Genomic DNA, 18,106 nt, shown 5'->3' on the forward strand with positions numbered 1-18,106 from the left:
GTGCCGTTGATATCATTTCAGCGTTTCTCAGAGGGATATTGGCTGCGCAGGTGATATTTTGTCAGCCAATGCCTGACGGTTGGCCACTGACCAAGCTCCATCGTCACCAACAGCTCCCTCTCCAACCGAGCGAAAATCGAATTGTCACCCACGCGAGCGTATCCAATGCGACGCAGCCTTTAATTTGAACACTACGAGTTTCCTTATTCACAGGGAACCGACAATGCTTCAGCCACGTATTCAGTTTGCGGCTGCCCGCCAGAGCTTGCTCCGTCTAGCGCTGAACCGCTCTCTCGTCCGAACATACGCAACCGGTCCCCCCAAATCCAGCACCACTGCCAGCGAAAAATCGACTCTCGCTTCAGCTACCAACTACGGTACATCCTCCATTATCCGGACGTACAAGCCTCGATCTCCTGGTGTGCGACATTTGAGGCGGCCGATCAACGATCATCTGTGGAAGGGAAGACCATTTCTCCCACTGACCTTCCCCAAGAAGGGACACGCCAAGGGTGGTCGAAATGTGTCTGGTAGAATCACTGTGAGGCACCGTGGCGGTGGTGCGAAGAGGAGGATAAGAACAGTTGACTTCATCCGCAACCGCCCTGGTCCTCATCTGGTTGAGCGAATCGAGTACGATCCTGGCCGAAGCGCCCACATTGCGCTCCTCACCGAGCAAGCCACTGGCCGCCACACCTATATCGTTGCTTCCGACGGTCTTAGGGCAGGCGATGTCGTCCACAGCTACCGCTCTGGAATTCCTCAGGACCTCCTCGATAGCATGGGTGGTATTATCGATCCCGGTATCCTCGCAGCCAAGACTGCTTTCCGTGGTAACTGCTTGCCCATGCACATGATCCCCGTGGGCACTACGGTGTTTTGCGTGGGTTCAGCAGCCAAGCGTGGTGCCGTTTTCTGTCGCAGTGCCGGAACCTCGGCTGTCGTGGTCAACAAAAACGAAGAGACCAAGGACGACGGTACCAGAGTGATGACGGGCAAATATGTCGAGGTGCGACTACAGAGTGGTGAGGTTCGCCGTGTCAGCAAAGATGCATGTGCAACCATTGGTGTGGCTAGCAACGTCCATCACCACTACCGACAGCTGGGCAAGGCTGGACGAAGCCGTTGGCTCAACATCCGACCTACCGTCCGCGGTGTGGCCATGAACAAGGGTACGTTATGAGAGACGCTGTTTCAGCTAGGAGAATGTTGCTAACGCGATTAATAGTCGACCATCCTCACGGTGGTGGTAGAGGTAAATCGAAGGGTAACCGCCATCCCGTCAGCCCTTGGGGCACTCCGGTAAGATGCCCCACCATCAAACAGCTTTCCTGGCCGCCACTAACACACAGATGTAGACCAAGAGCGGTTACAAGACCCGACGCAAGCACAACATTAACAAGTGGGTTGTGGTCCCCAGACCGCGCAACCACGGCAAGCGACGCGACAAGTCAGCATGAGTACAGCAGTAGAGGACTTCCACTGGAGGGCAACAGAGGGAAAGCACACACGTGTGTGGGGATGTGCCCCAGTGCATTGTATATTATAACGCTGCATTGTACCATATGTGACATTATAGACGAGGCTTGCGGTGTGCGTTGACTATGGAAGCGCGACGTCTCTCCGTTCTAGGAAGTTGGAGTTGCAGTGCAGTGTGAAATCCTACCATTAGCTGGCGATGGACGTTGGTGCCAGCAACTTGAAGTCAGGCATCCATTGGCACCAGTTGCATGATCCAGCGCGAGTTTCAAACCCTGTCTAGCTTCGCACTCAGATGCAACGCGCAACTGCTCAATGACTGGGCAGTATGCTCCCATCGGGTGCTGCGGCTTATGCAATACGCATCCGTCACCGAATGCCACGGTCGCAGGAGCGCGAATGTCCCGCTAGGAGGATGGATCGCGCCCCTGACAAGCCAAGCCGAGACTTGAAATAAACATAAAAATAAAATAAAACCTTCGCCCAAGGGTTTCAGAAGATGAACATCACAAAGTCTCATTCACACAAAGCAGTCGAGAACAGATGACAAGACGAGCTGAAGGGCACCTTATTAGGGTGAGACATTCGAAGCTCTCCCAGACGACTTGCAGTCGAGAACAATCGACGCTAAGGGTTTTCGTTGGCAATGCAAGGCCTTGGATTGGCAATTAACCACGATCTCGTATTTGCGGACTAAAGCGGCGGACTCTCTCGGAGGTCCGATACGCCCGAGCTTGGTTCACCATTAGTAAGTAGGGCACGGCATGGATGGTCGCGAGGGAGCAGTTTAGCGGTTGCTCAGCCTCGCTGGGCCACGTAACTTGGGCGGCTGGAGCTTCCTTCACTCACCCCCAAGGATTGTACTGTGTCTGAAATCATCACCGTTGATCGGTGCTGAAAGGGGATGAGATCTGACTGTACAGAGTGGCGCCAGGACGTAGCGCCGGGGGGCTAGAGTCTTAGAGACAGGACGCGCATCTGTGAAGGGATGAGTGAGATGATCGGTCGGAAAGGCATAAAAAAGAGAGACAGAGAGAGAGAGTGCGCGGCGGTGGGTTTGCGGCTGGCTTTGGTCCTTTGGTATTTATCGTTAATCGCATCTCGGGGGTCTGCACTCTACGCCATACGGGGGACGAAAGAAGCGTATTCCCATGGTTGATGTTAAGTTGCGGCGGATGGACGATGGAAATTTAAGGTTTCGGGGGACGTGGGTGGTGTCAATTAGTGGCCTCCCAGCATCGACGTTGCGATTAAAGCCACCCGCCTTACCAAAGAATAAGAACAGGTCCTCAAATAAGGTGCCACAGGTACTAAATATTGAGGGGCAACAACGAGGTCGTGGTACAGGATCGACGGTCACAGGCGTCACTTTTGGCGACGACGATCGCGCCGCATACCACCAGATCTCGGCATCCGGAACAGGTGTGTCTTTTGGGTCTTGCTGCCGAAATGAGGCATCGTGATGGGGATCTGCGACGACGCAGGTGCTTGCAGAGCCTGGCGGCAAGCAAAGAAATTCTTACATCGGTACCCAGTAAGCCGAGTCCTCGCCCGCCCTATACACTGCGTCAAGCCCCCCCCCCCCCTATAAATCTCATGTTGCTCTCGTATCATTTATATGCCATGTGCTCGCACGGGGCTAGGCCACACAACCTGGCCAGGTACACAGTCCATTGTCAACCCAGTAACTATGCCACAGAGTTAGCGGCTGGGCTGTGGGCAGGTGAGATTGCCGCTGTGGAATCCGTCGAATCCATGTGTGTTTTAGTGGTAATCCGGCCTCGAGGCGCTGACAGTTCTGTGGTCGTTCAGGTGTCGCAGTGAGGCGTCTGCCAGCCACGGCGTCCGCTAGCACGGCTCTACCACGCGATCAGTTCCCCAATGGAGCCCGGCGCGGTCCTCACTGCCCCCTGCCACAGCCTCAACTTATTGGTACTTCGGCTGTAGCAGGACAACTGCCAAGCGCCAGGGCGAGTGTGTGAGAGTAAGAAAGGAGCGCGCGCATGCTGAAACCCAATCAAGCGATGTCAGACAAGCAAACGCAAAGGCCGGCAGGACAGATAAAAAGGCTAGGCTCCGAAACCCCGTCTGCTGGGGCTCGCTCCTCTCGTCTCCATCGCACATCTACGACCCATCCATTCACAAGTCCATCCACCATCCATACCTGCACCTAGCACACTCCCCAGGGCAATTGTCCACGTAACCCCACCGCCAATTAGCCTCGCCCAGCCCGTCTCATCCCTGCCAAGCCAGCCAAGCCAACCAAGGCTGGCCCCGGCCTTATTGCCCGACTGCTGGGTCCGTGGTACAGCGGCTCACTGCAGTGCAAGCGCTGTGCTGTAGGTACCGCGGCCGTCCGGCAGCTTAACCTTATGTACCCACCCACTCCCCCGTCATCACTGAGATCCATGCAAGAAACCTCCTACGTCAACCCCCATCAAACCTCGACCCGCCAACGCCAGATCGGAGCTCCGAGCAAACCGTACCAGATCCCCTGGGCCGCCGTCTCTTGTTTAGTTTACTGCTTCGGGGCGTCGCCTGACTGTTTGCAAGACACCGCAACCTTATATAACCCATCATTCTCCGCCCTCTCTGGGCTATCACAATGGCTCCATTCCCCAAAGCTTACCAAAAGATGGCGGATTCGGCTCCAGGTTTTCCTTCCAGTCGGCGAGGCCGCATCTCCATGCGCCTGCTGTTATCTTATGCCTTTGACTGGATTTCTCTAATCGCAGTCGCCGGCATCGCTGCCGCGTTGGGCCACATCGACCCTGCGAAGCGACCCTTTTCCCTAGTCAACCCCGATATCTCGTGCGTCTTTGTCACCCCCCGGCCTCATTGTCGATGGCAATTCCGCCTGTCAACGCCCTCCACCATACCCATCAGCTAACAACTATTCTCAATAGATTCCCCTATACCGAACATGAGCTTGTCCCGCCCTACCTCCTCATCATCCTCAACGCCGGCGTCCCCATCGTCATCATCGCCATTGTTTCTCTCATCTTCGTCCCGGGCCCCACGGTTCCCAAGGACACCCCCAAGGCCCTGGTCTGGAAGCGTAAGCTGTGGGAGCTGCACATTGGCTGGCTAGGTCTCGCCCTCGCCCTCGTCTCCGCCTGGTTCTTCACCGAGTCCATGAAGAACCTCTTCGGCAAGCCTCGCCCCGACCTGCTCGCCCGCTGTAAGCCAGACCTCGACAATGTCGCCGACTACATCGTCGGTGGCTTGGCCTGGCGCAATTTGACCGGCCAGCTCGTCTCTGCCGATATCTGCACCCAAACCGACAGGAGTATCCTCAACGACGGCTTCCGGAGCTACCCCAGCGGCCACTCCTCCTCCGCCGCTGCCGGCCTAATCTACGCCTCGCTCTTCCTCGCCAGCAAGTTCTCCGTCACCGTCCCCTTCGCTCTGCCCAGCGCTTCCTCTGTTGCAGGAGCGCACAGCCACGCCGCCTTCCCCTCTCGACAGCGCCCGACTGTGGATCGATATGAGCCGACCCGCACCGCAACGTCGTCACCCCCGAACAAACTTGACGAAAACTCCTTCGAGCAAAACGTTAAGATTCAGTCACTTCGCCTCCAGGCTGCAGCGCCGCCCATCTATTTGCTCGTCCTCACCATCGTGCCCTTCGCCTGCGCCGTCTTCATCGCCTCGTCCCGTTGGTATGACTACCGTCACCACGGCTTCGACATCCTCTTTGGTTTCCTCATGGGTACCGCCACCTCCATCTACGCCTTCCGCTACTACCACCTTCCCATCCGTGTCGGTGCTGGTTGGGCTTGGGGACCCCGTAGCGAGGAACGTGCCTTTTGGGCTGGCGTAGGTCGGCTTGGTTACGCCGGTGAGGACGAGGAGATGCTCCCGAGCACCCATCGCCACGGCACGGGCATGTATGCCAACACTTCGTACCCGGCCATGACCTCAGGCGCGGCCACTCAGAGACCCGTCCAACTTCACCACTCTGACAACGACGAACTAGATCATTCCCGTGAACGTCCACCGTTCCAGGATGTCGAATTGCAGCGAATGAACCCACGGGACGACCGTGATGACCGTGTCTAAGAGCATACTTGGTATTTGTAATTATTAAAATAATAGGTGGCTTTTTGTGACCTTTTTTTCTGTTATTACATTGTAGGACATGGCAATGGAATTAGCTCTAGGAGCAGGGAAATTGAGTGGTGCGGTTCGGAAACCCCCGGACAGATAGAACTCTTGCATGAAACTTGAAACGAACAGACAATGACCAATCATTTAATCAAATTTGTGTATTATATACGGAGTACGCTTGTGAGCATTACTCACTCATTTAAACCCCACACCTTTGAAAATGAACTCTTTCAGGAACACAAGATAGTAAAAAGGCGCTTCCATTTAACAGCTATAACTCAAAGAATTCATTCGTACTTCGTTTGGTTAGCCCAGCCCCGTCTTCCCAGACAACGCCTATCCGTAGAACCGACCGAACAATAGAAGCACGACACGACAGGGCGATATAAGGTGTAGGGCAAAGGCGGTATCCATCGACAAAGACACTCCCACGCTGTTTCCCATCCCTTCCGAGCCGTCTAGTATCCTCACATCTTGGCATCCGCGCATCCGTGTCTTCCTTCCATACCCAAGTCTTGCTCAGTCTCAGAGTCCCTCTACAACAGCCATGCGCCCATCAATGCCCTCAAACTCGACCTCGTCCTCGTCTTCGTCCTCCTCCTCGCCCATCTCCTCGCGGAAGCCAGTGTCGATCTCGAGCTTGCGCAGGCGACGGCGCATGTCGTCGCGGTTTGCGTTTTGCCAGCGGACGAGGGCAGCAGAGGCGTGGACCTTGAAACCGTAGACGCGGGGGATGTAGCGGTTGACACTCTTCGTAGGAATGAGAGCGGGGTAGACCTGGAAGAGGATGTTGTGGAAGGAAGTGCCGAAGTAGGCGCCGTCGATAGCGGCGTGCCGCGACGACTTGGGGTTGTAGATGTCCTCGCAGCGCCCGCAGTAGAGCTTGACGGGTTTGAGGTTGGGTACGTCGGAGAGGCCCATGGGGAGGAGCGGGTGGGAGTGACACTGGACGCGCGGGCACTTGCCAAAGTCGGCCTTTTTATACTTGTCAAGCTGTTCCGGAGAGGTGGCGTTAGAATAGGCCAGAAGGGAGACAGGGGGAGAGAAAGCGCACCATCTTGGTCAAGCCTCTAGTAGTTACAATGTATCGGGCGTGAACTAGGCCGTAGAGATGCCTGGCCGACTTCTCAATCGTCTCGCGCATCTCATCGTCGCAGTCGAGGTCAAAAACATCGGTGACCAAGTCTAAGGCATATTGGTAGTACTGTACTTCGGTGTTGAGCCCCGTCAGGTTGAAGCGATCGGTCAAGTAGTCTTCGTCGATTTCGCAAAAGTACTCGTTGCCCCTTGACGAGATGAACTGCGCACATGCGAAGTCGCGTTAGCCCAGGTATTCCACAATCAGAAAAATCCCCTCCTCCAGCACAGACTGCCTCAATCGACGGTTCGGCCAAGCCCCGCGGGGACGAGGCTGAAGGCTGCAGCGCGGCGGTGTCGGGCGTCTGGCGGTGGATGGCGGGCATTGAAGAATCCCCTCGTCACTGTTGCGCACTGCTACTCACCCAGTCTCGCCAATAGCTGGTGTAGTCGCTGTCGGACTCACTGACGTAGTCGTCCATCATGGTGGGCAACGGGGATCGAGGTGGGGGTGAGAGAGAGCGAGCTGGCAGGGTTGCTCAGGGCCGAGCGACCATGCCCAGCAGCGAGCGAGCGTGAAAGGCGGCGGGAGGAGGGCAGATATATGAGGGTGGCCGTGATTGAGGATCTGCAGGCGTCGTCTGGGCGCGAGAAGGAGGCGGCGGATAATACTGGTGCTCTGTGGTGGGGTTGCAAGCCGCCCGAGTCTCTGCGAGTCTGCGAGTCTGCGAGTCTGCCCGTATGCAAGATGCGTGCGGGATTAGGATTAGGATTAGGAATGGGGCCCTGCCACAGCACAGCCGATAAGGTAACGTGACCCCAAATCCGGTACGTACCTCGCATCACCTCACATCACCACCTCATCGGACTATCAAGATCTAGGTAGTCAAGGACGGACAGACAGACATGCTGCAATACGACATGCCCAAATAATCCGAATATGTAATGAATTCTACTAGTTACATAGATCCCCAGAGGCTCATAGGCTATATATGCCAGTGAAAGAGCCATGTCTCCTGTCAGGCAAGCTTTCCATCCCTCCAACTCTTGCTCCCTAAAATACCCAGTAAATGTCTAGGCAAAACACATTGAAACTCCAAGGATAAACCCCCAAATCTCCCAAAAATAAGTAATGTCACCCGTAGTCTTGTTTACGGTGCGCTGATTGTCGACGCGATACTGCCCGTGTCGCTCGTCGACCGTCTATCCGATTCAGTGGCATCGTCGTCTCCGCTGCTTGTTTGGCCTGATAATCCATTCAATCCTCTCCCCGATGGAATTTGTAGTCGACTGCCAAACCCATCGAGTCCTGGCTCCTGTTTAATCACCACGTCAACCATCCTCATGGCTTCTTGCAGCGTCTCGCCCGTCTCGTCCATTGCCGCCAAGAACCGCGCAAGCTCCTTGCACAACTCCCAGTCGCCCTCTCGCATGGCACGGGATAGAAGGCGGACCGACTGTTCCGTCGAGGAGCCCAACTCATCCAGGGTATGCAACACAATGAGGTAGCCTCCTGCAGTCTTCAGTGATCCTCTCTGCAATGACTCTTCAAAAAGCTCCTGTGCTGGTGGCAGGTACGCGAACAATGTTTTCCATTGCCGCACTTCGGTTTTGCGTGTGCATTGTAGCACAATGTCCAGATACTCTTTAAACGACGAAAGGAGAGATAGCACCCGAGGTAACACAGCGTCCTCGGGCTTTGGTGAAGTATCCACCTCTTCGTCCAGAACTCGATGTAACAGAATCTCAAGGCCGTGTGCAAAGTACTCGAGGTCTTGGTATTGTTGTGCCAGGTGACTTGCCTCGACGATTCTACTTTGCTTAAGATAGAAACGTAGTATGTCCGGGAGCACGAGATGAGTCTATAGATAATTAGCTTGCATCTGAGATCATCGGGGCAATTTTGCTTACCCTAAGTGCGAAGTGAAAGAAGGAGAAGCTCACGTCACGACGTTGCACCAAGTCTGACTCCACTCCTAACACAATGCCCTTCTCCAAAAGCACTGAGAGCGGGTAGAAATCGACGGGGATAGAGGCCGGCGCGGGCGGCTCCATGGTGCTGTCCGCCGAAACTGCTTCCAGCACGTCGTTAATACTGGGCCAAGCCTTCAGTTCCATCCCATCAAATACCCATAAGGAGTCCCGCAAGGCAGGTGAACCATTTCGCGGGCTAGATTCCTCGATTTGGTGGCTAATGTGGTGCAGAGGCTGGTCTCGCATGCTTGCATGGTACTCCACGTTTTGTGCGATGATCCGCATGTCATACTTGAGCTGCCCTTCGTCATTCAGCGACGGCCGTAGCACAACAAGTTTGCCATCTACCAGGAAGATGACCGAAGCCACAGCCACATCCTGGGAAGGATCGCCATCCGCCAATTGGTTCTCAGGCAATATCCAGCTGAGCCCTCGAACTCTTGCTGGAGATCTGACGATACCGTGGAACGCTATCTGGCCCACTTGCACCAAGCGAACCGATCCTCCAAAAGGCGTGAAGATAAAATGATATAATAGGTTTTCGTAGGTGTAAACGAGGAGAGAGTCTTCGCCAGATGTAGTTACCAGTACCACCGGGGCAGGGATCTTCTGTGTGTGGAGTACTTGAGATGAATCCAGAGCAGTCTCGCGCGAAAACAGGCGCAATTCATATGTCCTGTTGCCTTCGACTGCCGCGACGAGGATGTGCTGATGCCAGCACATGCCACCCCTCACCTGGAACTCGTTCTCCATTTCTTGATTGGCGAACGTCTTCCAACGACCACTGTTGACACTGTAGTGAGCGAGTCCACGGCGACCGGCGACTGCAACATATCGACCGTCCGGTGATATAACTGTCTGCCGAATGGGCCACTGGTGTAAAAGATAGGTCGCCGGGATTTTTGCCGTGTGCCATAGAAATGGCTCGGCAGATATACTGGTAAGGTCCGGGACGTCATAGCCTCTGTACACCATTACTCCCGATGGTGTCTGAAGGACTGTCCTGAAAATGTTGGCTTCATTGTAACATCCGGTAACGGCGTTTTTGGCCATCTCCAAGGACCAGATTGCTTCATGTTGACGTCCTATCATGAGAACTTCGGAGCCCCCGCCGAGCCAATACGCAGAGTGAACTCCTGAAAGCCATTCCTCGCCATTAACACGTGAGGTAGTCTCCTCAGCTCCGAAGCTATTGCTCCCAAGCTTGCCAAACATGCTCCAGGTTGACCATCCCTTCTCAAACCCTGCGAAAAGGCAGTAGCCGTCCGGTGAGTAACTTAGGGTCGTGAAAGCACCTGAAAATGACACTGACACAGGTATCTTATGGGTATGGGAATGGGGGATGTTGCCAGAATAGTCGCGAACGGAGTAGACCTGCACCGTACCATCTCTACATCCAACAGCGATGAGAGAGAAGCGGGCATTAATGACGGCTCTAACCGCAAATTCATTGCTAGTTGTCGGGTTGTGAAAGCAATGTCCCTTGAAGAGTCGCTTGGAATCGGCGTCATCTGACTGGCTGCTCTCCGTCCGAGGTGTTTGACGCTGCACTGCATACGCTCGCCCGCTACTTGTGATCCAGGTAGACAAATTCATCGGTCGGTCATGTGTCATCTCAATGATGGATTCCTTCTTCTCGACCCATCCCATTCGGCTGATTATCTCGGTCCTTGTTTGGCTTCCTGTGCTGTCAGGGGTCCAGCGGATACATTGTACGGCCGCTGGTTTCCGTGTTGCCACCACCAACTCATCGTCGAGAGCAATTGCACTTTCGATTCCAGCATCAACCTTAATGACCATTCGAAACCGCATGCTGACGTCGCGAATACCGGATCCCTCGCCCGGTCCCCAGAGCAACTGATCTGGGGGTAGGCCGGCCTGCCCGCCAATTAGGCTTTGCCTTCGCCGTTGAACATTATGGTAGTTGGAAAAGTGGGATTTGTACGTGCGAGAGTCGGCATCGGTGGCGATGGAGTAGGTAATGAGAAAGCCCAGATCTGTGCGTATGACGAGAATAGCCGAATCGGGTCTCAAGAGGAGGTCGACGTTCTTGCCATAGAGCTGAAGAGAAGTTTCGGATCGTACGACAACGGCGAGAACGACGGTTGGCTGCAATAATCAACATCAATATATCCTTTTCAAGAAGGCGAGGTTCATACCTTTGTTTGCCAGACAGTGATGGATGTGGCTGTGATGACGGCAAACAAGTTCCCCGAGCGTGAGATTCGCATAGCCAGCACGGGGTCCTTCAACGGCAAGTCGTCTACATCCGAGCCTCTCGAGTCTGGTCGAGAGTCCGTCGAACCGTCATCGTCGTGCTCGACAGACTCGATACGGGGTGTCTTGGGAGACGAGGGCGTAACGGGGGTTGGCGGGGGTAGGAGATCATCGTCGATGCCGCGGGGCTGTCCGCTAGGAAAAGCCGGTGAAGCTGCCAGGCTGGAGTCAAGAGGGCTTGACAGGCCATCGTGGGAGACGACGAGCCGACAGGCCGGGGCTCGACTACTGCTGGTTGCGTAGATGCGCGGCGTGCCAATAGGCCAATACATCGCGGGCAGCTAGCTCCTCAGCTCAGTGGATGCGCTGCAGCCCGTTCGATGCCGATACGCAGCCGTTGGGGGTAGATGTTTCGCTGGGGCGAGGCCTCAAACATGACCATGTGCGCTCGCTCGGGAAGGATGTCTCGGGGCCATTGGCTTAATGGCGCTGTTGCTGGATGAAGAGGGGACGCCAACTGAGAGTCGCTCCGTGTCGCGGATCAGCTCCCTGGGGGTGCTGTCATCACGGCCGCCCGTCATTGGTGGGGAAGCTCTCTGGGTGGATTACATAAGACATCACATTTCCGCTACGCGACTTCCGTCTCAAGCATCCGCAGCTTCCATCCTCAGTTAAACAACATCTCATCATTGCAGAACGGACAATTCGAACATTCATTGCTTCAATTGCCGACCAGCAAACCCAAATTCATATATTTCCAGATGTGGTATTTCCAGTCCCGCGGGGCGTGCCTTTTAATATCCGGCCTGCGCCGTGTTCTCCACGCCCCCTTTGCTTCTATGCCATCCATGCCAACGCCTCAGACTTTAGATTTCTTCTGATATCAGCAAACGATCGCACCGCCAGCTGTCCAAATTGAAGATTCCAATTCCCTGGAATATTTCTCGATGAAGTCACAAGCACCGAGTGAGCCATGAAATGAACTGGCCCCGCAAAAAGGACATCACGTTCTGCAGTGTGCCCATCAAGCGAGAGGTTCAGCATATCAACTTCGAGTATCCCAGTCTTGGTTCTATTCCCAGAAAAAAAATATTGGCTCCCTGGCAATCCTGGCCTTGGTCGGTCCTCGAATACATCCCTTCCTTCCAGGCATGGAGTCATTACCGACAAAATGTGATCATCGTCCATTAATCACGCCTGTTTGTCTGTTTGTGGTCGCTGTTTTGTACCGTCTTCCAAGCGAAAACTGTTGTTGTCCGGCCGGGATTGGCAGAGTTTCGAGGAAGCCATCTCCTCAAACCGGGTTTGTATTTTGGTGAGGTTTCCAAGGAACTCCCATCTCTGAAGAATGGACGAGACTAATGGGGCTTGTGCATCTGTCCTTTTGATGTCCTGGGTCGCGAGTTTGGCCTATAGTTCCGATATCGTCCAATCAGGGAACAAGAAAAAGAAATAAAGCAAAGGAGAATTCATCACGCCAAGGAACGGGTCCCATCAACCACGGATGGGTTGGGAATATGTCCAGCCTGGATCCACGGTCCAACGGTCGTCACCTTCTCGGCATGTTCCATGGGGATCCAACGGCGTCAAGAGAGGGTTCTCTTCTCAATTTTAACTGAACTCAAGTTGGGGTTCAGTCGAGGAGGTATCCTCGTCCCGAGTTGACATCACTGTGTTCATCTTCATGGACAATTGAAATATCGACATGGCCAAGACTGGGTCAACTCGGCCGCCGGATGACGAGAGTGTCAAGACTGAGTACTCTGAGGCTTCTGAATAACTGGACGTGGGTCCAACATGCCGGAAAGGTAAGGATCCGACATCTGAGATGCATTCGAGCTTGTCTGACTGGGAGGAAAGATCACAGGACTGTCCTAGATCCTGGTATTGGTAGAGAGACGGTGCGTTTGAGGCCATTGGGTCTTGTTGCTCGACCGGGATGGGATCTACTGACGGTTTTTGCATGGGGGATGGACATGCCATGCAAATCGCCGAACCGAGACAAGCCATCATGACCGCATATTCTCTTAGGCACGAAATGAGCTCATCCAGTAGAAGTTTCTCATCTGTGAGTTGCAGCGCGTGCGTACGACTAAAGATCCGGTGAGCGACACAACACAAGGCCAGGAGAACGGCAACCTGGCCAAAGTTTGCTCTGGGCTGTCATCAGCACTCATCGACACATTCAGCCCAAGGGTTTATGCATACGCCTGAAGGACCGGTTTGTACGCAAGAGCCGAGATTGCGCCAGACACGACGAGCATCACGACGATACTAGCTACAGTCAGCTCTGATGTTGACAGCAGCAATAGTGGCGCCAACACGCAACACTCACACTGTATCAACGCTATGGTCCTGGGGTCGACTGAGAGCTAGCCCAGTGCCCATGAGGACCCCTGCGGGCAAGACTTCTGCGCAGTGTACCACAGCCTCCCAACAGAATCGACTATGATCGTCGGCCATGTTGGTTATTGGTGTGACGGCTGCAAGTCGACAGCGACGATCATGAGGGCAGGCAAGAACAAGGGTGAAGGCGACAAAGTGCGCTTGGAGCGGTACGCCTGCGAAAACGGTGTTTTGCAATTTTTATAAAAGGCGAAGAAGAGATAGCAAGGCGCTGCCCGATGTCAGTTGCTCTGCCCAAGGTTTTATGGGAGGGAGGCCATGGCCCAGCCCAATGGAAACGGCCGTTGTTTTCAACGCCGCTCTGTTGCCCGAGGCGTGGGCGAACGACTCGAAACTGTCTTGTGCCATTAGTTTCCGATTGCGGCCGATTTTTTCCATCCCATCACAGGCGAGAGAGACGAATCAGTACGATGGTTGGGCAATGTTTCCCCAGGCGGTTGTTAGACTTCAACGGCTCGATAAGGATCCTGGCCACTGAGGATGCTGTTGGTCGACTGGGGGTGTCAGCACTTGTTGCCTCGTGTGAGGGAGCTTGATGCGGAGCGCCCTGCGGAATTCGACGCGAACCTCGATGCGCCCCAGATGCGACCAAGTTGGCGCCTGGCGAACCGCGAGAGAGCTGGAATGGTTGGCCCTGGACGAGTTGACCAACAGCCTCATATTGGGGTCGCCTGGTACACTTCAATAGCCCAACATTGGTGTTTGGGCATCGCTGCATTTAGGCGACAACGCCAAAGGTCACCGGGCAGTGCAGGCAGGGCGGGCGTCATATGAGAGCTTACGTCCATACAGAAGCCTCAAGAGCCTCATGTCCATTCCTTGCGCCTGCGCCATGGCTACACCTGCCGTCGCAGCTGATCAAGGAGACGGCGCCCGTTTCCCTTTGCGTACTCGAGGCCGCCAGGCCCCAGGAAGAGTCGCCTCGGAGTCCAACTTGAACGAGGCAACTTCGTTCTTGTTCTGGCTTTAAAACCCTTGTCGGGTTCCTTTCCAAGTCCTGTGGCGAAAGACTAGACTTGAGGCTCAATTTCGCACGTCCAGGTCGACTAGATCGCAGCGCGACACGGCACCCTCGACTTCATGTCATCGATAATTGAAAAGACGAACAAACCCCCTCAACGGAACGAGAAAGGGCATGGACATCATGCCCCGGTCCACAAGGCCCTCGTTGACCTGGTCGAGTTGCTGCCAGCCAGCTCCGGCGCCTGGATCATGACCACATACATGAACCAGCTCTGCAAAGCAACTCGTCCACCCGATGCGGTATGTTCGTTGGTAACTTGGGTCTGGGTCCAACTGCTTCGGCTTCTCTTTGCGCTGCCTGGGCATCAGCTTGTCCATCCATTCCTTTACTCATTCATTCACCTCTTTCCCCACCGTAATGGCTGAAGTGACACTGACACTTGCTCCGGGTGCTGCCAGACCTGCCCAAAAGGGTCTCGCGTCGACTTTCTTGTCCGCCCGTCGCGATGGATGCTCCTCGCCGCCTGCATCGTGTTTGGGTGCTCAGCAGCGTCGTTCCTCCATCGACGCCAGCCCCACGACGCCCATCAGCCGTACATATTTGCGGTCTGTGTTGCTGTCGGTGCGGTTGCAGGAGAGTGCACCGGAGCAAGTGCCGACTACATCATGCTAGTACATGTCTCTTGGGGCGTGTGCGTGGCGATGCTGGTGAGCGCAGTTAGCCTTCGTGTCCACGGATACGGCATCCATGAGCGACAGTGACGATGCGTTCGCGGCTCGAATGGAACGGGCATGTAGCTCCTAGTCGGATTGCCCCGACAAAAGAAGCGCACAAGCTTCGCAATACCGCCACTGTTGTTTCGGTTGTGGTTTCTCATGTTTTTATCCTGGTTTATTTTGCGAAATTGGAGAGGTTGGGCGAAGGGCGGAGTGAAAGAGGTTAACGGTTAACAGCATTTAGACGTGAACTTGAGTTGACGGTTTTTCAAGTTAAGTATGGGATCCTCATGCCGAAGTTTTGGGTGACTCTGCAAGCCTTGTCAACGTGCGCTACGTGCATACGGATTCTACTTACTGCGTGCTTCCGACTGATGATGGTTTATACCACAGATCCCACCTCCCATTCCCCATTCCAGGGTGCTCCGAGCGCTGCCGGGCCGTGGTGTAAGTGGATCGCCATTTTGCGGGGTGAGCTATTCATGTGTGTCTGGTATTGAGTAATTGCGGCAATCTATTACGAGCTGGAGATGTTGCGGGCGTGCGCTGTGGGGTTGTTGTGGAAGGGCGCCCAATGTCAACTTCGCAAAGGACGATGTGGACACCGGATAGCCGGGAAACCGCAAAACACGGTGAACGAAGCAACAAGATGCATCACGAGTAGCCTCATCGCTTATCAGATACGCCCTACAGCACGCCCTAGACGTAATAAAGAGGGATGCGTGTGGCTCCAGGGTGGTCGATTGGGGATTCGCCATCCGGATATAGGGTAGCTTGGAGCTCTGACCACCGGTTACGGTCGGCCGGGAGCCTGTCTCCGGCACCGGCTTGGTTGTTATCGGCGCCGGGGTGGACGGCGCTTAATAAAGCAACCTCCGCCAAAACAACCGTATCTTTCTTTACCTGGTCGATTTGTCTATCCGTCTATCCTCCAACCCGCTCGGCAAGTCGATGAACTGGCGTCGTCCGCGTGACTCACGGCTTGGCTGAATCCCCGACATACTTAGATCGTAATACATCCTACCTTTCTTGTCAATACTCTAAACCACCATTCATTCCAGTCATCATTTCTTCGTGCCAATCGCCAACCCCCCGCCGCCATGTTCCCGATCCTGAGGGTGGCTCGGCTGCGGCCGGTAGTCCGTCACACCCAAATGTTTCACACCAAGTCTCACCTCTTCTCCGCGAACAAGAGCCAGGGCGCCTCGGTCATTGACGAGATCAAGGCAAGGCGGGCCAAGGCGGGGAAGCTTGTGGCTGGAGTTGCTGCCGCGTCTGACAGCGATATGTTTAAGGGATCGGTAAGCTGTCTCAATTGAGTTTCGTGAGACTGTTCGCGTGGCTTACGCATCGCCTTTCAAGACTGCTGGCAAGCTCAATGCCAAACGCTGGGACAGTATGTGTGGAATGGAAACACCCGGAAACCTCACAACTAACACGGCACCCTAGACCACTTGAGCTACGAAAGTAGAGTACGAGGGCCGTGTACTCTAAAACAAGCTGCGAAACATATGAAAAACCCCGGACTCATCTCTCTCGGAGGTGGCCTCCCCTCAAGCGAAGTGTTCCCCTTTGCTGAACTCGAGTTCAAGGTGCCTGTGTCTCCCAACTTCTCTGAGAAGGAAACGGCAGAGTCTGGCCAAGTTGTCAAGGTGGGGAAGTACGATGTCCGTGACCGCGACGGCACTTATGACTTGTCCATCGCTCTCAATTATGGTCAAGCCACTGGATCTCCCCAGATGATGCGGTACCTGACTGAGCATACTGAGATTGTCTACAAGCCTCCGTATGCGGACTGGCAGATCTGCCAGACCATTGGTAGCACCGGTGCCCTTGAGGAGGCGCTACGGATGTTTTGTGACAAGGACCGTGGTGACTCCGTCCTGACCGAGGCATTTAGTTTCTCGACTGCCTTGGAGACGATCACCCCATTGGGAGTTAAGACCTTCGGAGTCGAGATTGACGAACAAGGCCTCATTCCCGAGGCAATGGATGAGCTCTTGACCAGCTGGGACGCGGAGGCTCGCGGCGCCCGAAAGCCCCATCTCCTATATACCGTGCCCTCTGGACAGAACCCCACGGGAGCAACGCAGGGAATTGAGCGACGGCGGGCACTCTATCGTATCGCCCAAAAGCACGACCTATACATTATCGAGGATGAGCCCTACTACTTTATTCAAATGCAGCCCTATACCGGCCGCAACCAGCCAGATGCGCCAGCGCCCGAGACGGTTGACGACTTCGTCTCATCGCTCATTCCTTCATATCTGAGCATGGATGTTGACGGACGTGTCATGCGCATGGACTCATTCTCCAAGGTTCTTGTACCGGGCTCTCGTCTTGGATGGATCACTGCATCGGCGCAGATCATTGAGCGCTACGTCCGCCATGCCGAGGTGGCCAGCCAAGGACCCAGCGGTTTCTCACAACTTATCCTGTATAAGCTACTCGACGAGACCTGGGGCCACGAAGGTTACTTGCGCTGGCTCATGAACTTGCGTCTCGAGTATACCAAAAAGCGTGATGCTCTGTTGGCCGCCTGTGAGGATCACCTCCCTCGCGACCTTGTGACCTGGGAGCCCCCTGCAGCGGGCATGTTTGTAAGTACACACTTGCACTTAAATACTCAGACTTCGATTGTAAGGCGATGACTGACACCCAAGTTCAGATGTGGCTTCAAGTTGACTACACCAAGCACCCACAGGCCGCGGAACGTAGTATTGTGGATATTGAGCAAGAGATCTTCGACTCGTGCATCACTGGCGGTGTGTTAGTTGCAAGAGGCTCGTGGTTCCTCACAGAAAAGGACAAGGCACCCCCGGGATTGTTCTTCCGTGCCACATACGCCTCCGCGACTCCCGAGAACATGAATGAAGCCATCAAGAGATTCGGCAAGGCAGTGAAGGATAGCTTTGGCAGGCAATAAACTAGCCTAGCGTATCTTTGGGCGAAGGGCAAGGCGTTCTCGACTGCCTCATTGCATTGGGGTAATTTCTTGGATATGCATTGCGAGCGGGTAGTTGGACAACGGCACCAATCATATAAGCATTCAATACGGGTCAAAATAGGGGAGTAGATATGAGGCTTATCGAACTAGTTACTAGGAATTACAGAGTGCTTCGTACACATCATCATCGGGCTCGCTGTACCTGGCCAAAAGATG

At 54.6% G+C, this 18,106-nt stretch overlaps 7 protein-coding genes across 7 annotated transcripts; 4 read left to right on the forward strand and 3 right to left on the reverse strand.

Moving 5' to 3' along the window:
- Nucleotides 1-223: 223 nt before the first annotated feature.
- Nucleotides 224-1,460, forward strand: BGZ61DRAFT_489455 (translation protein SH3-like domain-containing protein; the record flags this gene model as incomplete). The annotated part of the gene is made up of 3 exons (XM_046250219.1): nucleotides 224-1,172; nucleotides 1,229-1,302; nucleotides 1,359-1,460. The coding sequence occupies 3 exons, from the start codon at nucleotides 224-226 to the stop codon at nucleotides 1,458-1,460; spliced, it is 1,125 nt and encodes a 374-aa protein (XP_046110264.1).
- Nucleotides 1,461-4,114: 2,654 nt separating this feature from the next.
- On the forward strand, nucleotides 4,115-5,541 carry BGZ61DRAFT_340735 (PAP2 superfamily-domain-containing protein; the record flags this gene model as incomplete). The annotated part of the gene is made up of 2 exons (XM_046239334.1): nucleotides 4,115-4,290; nucleotides 4,386-5,541. The coding sequence occupies 2 exons, from the start codon at nucleotides 4,115-4,117 to the stop codon at nucleotides 5,539-5,541; spliced, it is 1,332 nt and encodes a 443-aa protein (XP_046110265.1).
- Nucleotides 5,542-6,114: 573 nt separating this feature from the next.
- On the reverse strand, nucleotides 6,115-7,151 carry BGZ61DRAFT_339755 (casein kinase II, regulatory subunit; the record flags this gene model as incomplete). The annotated part of the gene is made up of 3 exons (XM_046239257.1): nucleotides 6,115-6,582; nucleotides 6,644-6,889; nucleotides 7,092-7,151. 3 exons carry the CDS (start codon nucleotides 7,149-7,151, stop codon nucleotides 6,115-6,117), a joined length of 774 nt encoding a protein of 257 aa, XP_046110266.1.
- A 374-nt stretch (nucleotides 7,152-7,525) lies between these two features.
- BGZ61DRAFT_440320 (RIC1-domain-containing protein) lies at nucleotides 7,526-11,516 on the reverse strand. Its single transcript, XM_046244470.1, has 3 exons — nucleotides 10,800-11,516; nucleotides 8,578-10,749; nucleotides 7,526-8,528 (listed from the first exon to the last, which is right to left on the reverse strand). Exons 1-3 carry the CDS (start codon nucleotides 11,187-11,189, stop codon nucleotides 7,818-7,820), a joined length of 3,273 nt encoding a protein of 1,090 aa, XP_046110267.1. The 5' UTR covers nucleotides 11,190-11,516; the 3' UTR covers nucleotides 7,526-7,817.
- A 952-nt stretch (nucleotides 11,517-12,468) lies between these two features.
- BGZ61DRAFT_526557 (uncharacterized protein) lies at nucleotides 12,469-13,320 on the reverse strand (the record flags this gene model as incomplete). Its single annotated transcript, XM_046252974.1, has 3 exons — nucleotides 12,469-13,012; nucleotides 13,066-13,131; nucleotides 13,193-13,320. 3 exons carry the CDS (start codon nucleotides 13,318-13,320, stop codon nucleotides 12,469-12,471), a joined length of 738 nt encoding a protein of 245 aa, XP_046110268.1.
- An 842-nt stretch (nucleotides 13,321-14,162) lies between these two features.
- On the forward strand, nucleotides 14,163-15,146 carry BGZ61DRAFT_79959 (uncharacterized protein). The gene is made up of 2 exons (XM_046257104.1): nucleotides 14,163-14,526; nucleotides 14,686-15,146. Exons 1-2 carry the CDS (start codon nucleotides 14,344-14,346, stop codon nucleotides 14,986-14,988), a joined length of 486 nt encoding a protein of 161 aa, XP_046110269.1. The 5' UTR covers nucleotides 14,163-14,343; the 3' UTR covers nucleotides 14,989-15,146.
- Nucleotides 15,147-16,097: 951 nt separating this feature from the next.
- BGZ61DRAFT_340038 (pyridoxal phosphate-dependent transferase) lies at nucleotides 16,098-17,869 on the forward strand (the record flags this gene model as incomplete). Its single annotated transcript, XM_046239272.1, has 4 exons — nucleotides 16,098-16,244; nucleotides 16,306-16,339; nucleotides 16,393-17,543; nucleotides 17,612-17,869. 4 exons carry the CDS (start codon nucleotides 16,098-16,100, stop codon nucleotides 17,867-17,869), a joined length of 1,590 nt encoding a protein of 529 aa, XP_046110270.1.
- Between the last annotated feature and the right edge of the window lie 237 nt (nucleotides 17,870-18,106).

The sequence above is a fragment of the Ilyonectria robusta genome (assembly GCF_021365365.1).
Source record: "Ilyonectria robusta strain PMI_751 chromosome Unknown BGZ61scaffold_2, whole genome shotgun sequence".
Classification (NCBI taxonomy): domain Eukaryota; kingdom Fungi; phylum Ascomycota; class Sordariomycetes; order Hypocreales; family Nectriaceae; genus Ilyonectria; species Ilyonectria robusta.

Bases quoted from the DNA above. Each gene is read 5' to 3' on its own strand.
- BGZ61DRAFT_440320 (XM_046244470.1), bottom strand. From the start codon at position 11,189: ATGTATTGGCCTATTGGCACGCCGCGCATCTACGCAACCAGCAGTAGT. The intron at 10,750-10,799 runs GTATGAACCTCG...TGATTATTGCAG, and splicing joins TCACTGTCTGGCAAACAAAG to CCAACCGTCGTTCTCGCCGT. The intron at 8,529-8,577 runs GTAAGCAAAATT...AATTATCTATAG, and splicing joins TCTTTCACTTCGCACTTAGG to ACTCATCTCGTGCTCCCGGA.
- BGZ61DRAFT_79959 (XM_046257104.1), top strand. From the start codon at position 14,344: ATGTCATCGATAATTGAAAAGACGAACAAACCCCCTCAACGGAACGAG. The intron at 14,527-14,685 runs GTATGTTCGTTG...GGGTGCTGCCAG, and splicing joins CAACTCGTCCACCCGATGCG to ACCTGCCCAAAAGGGTCTCG.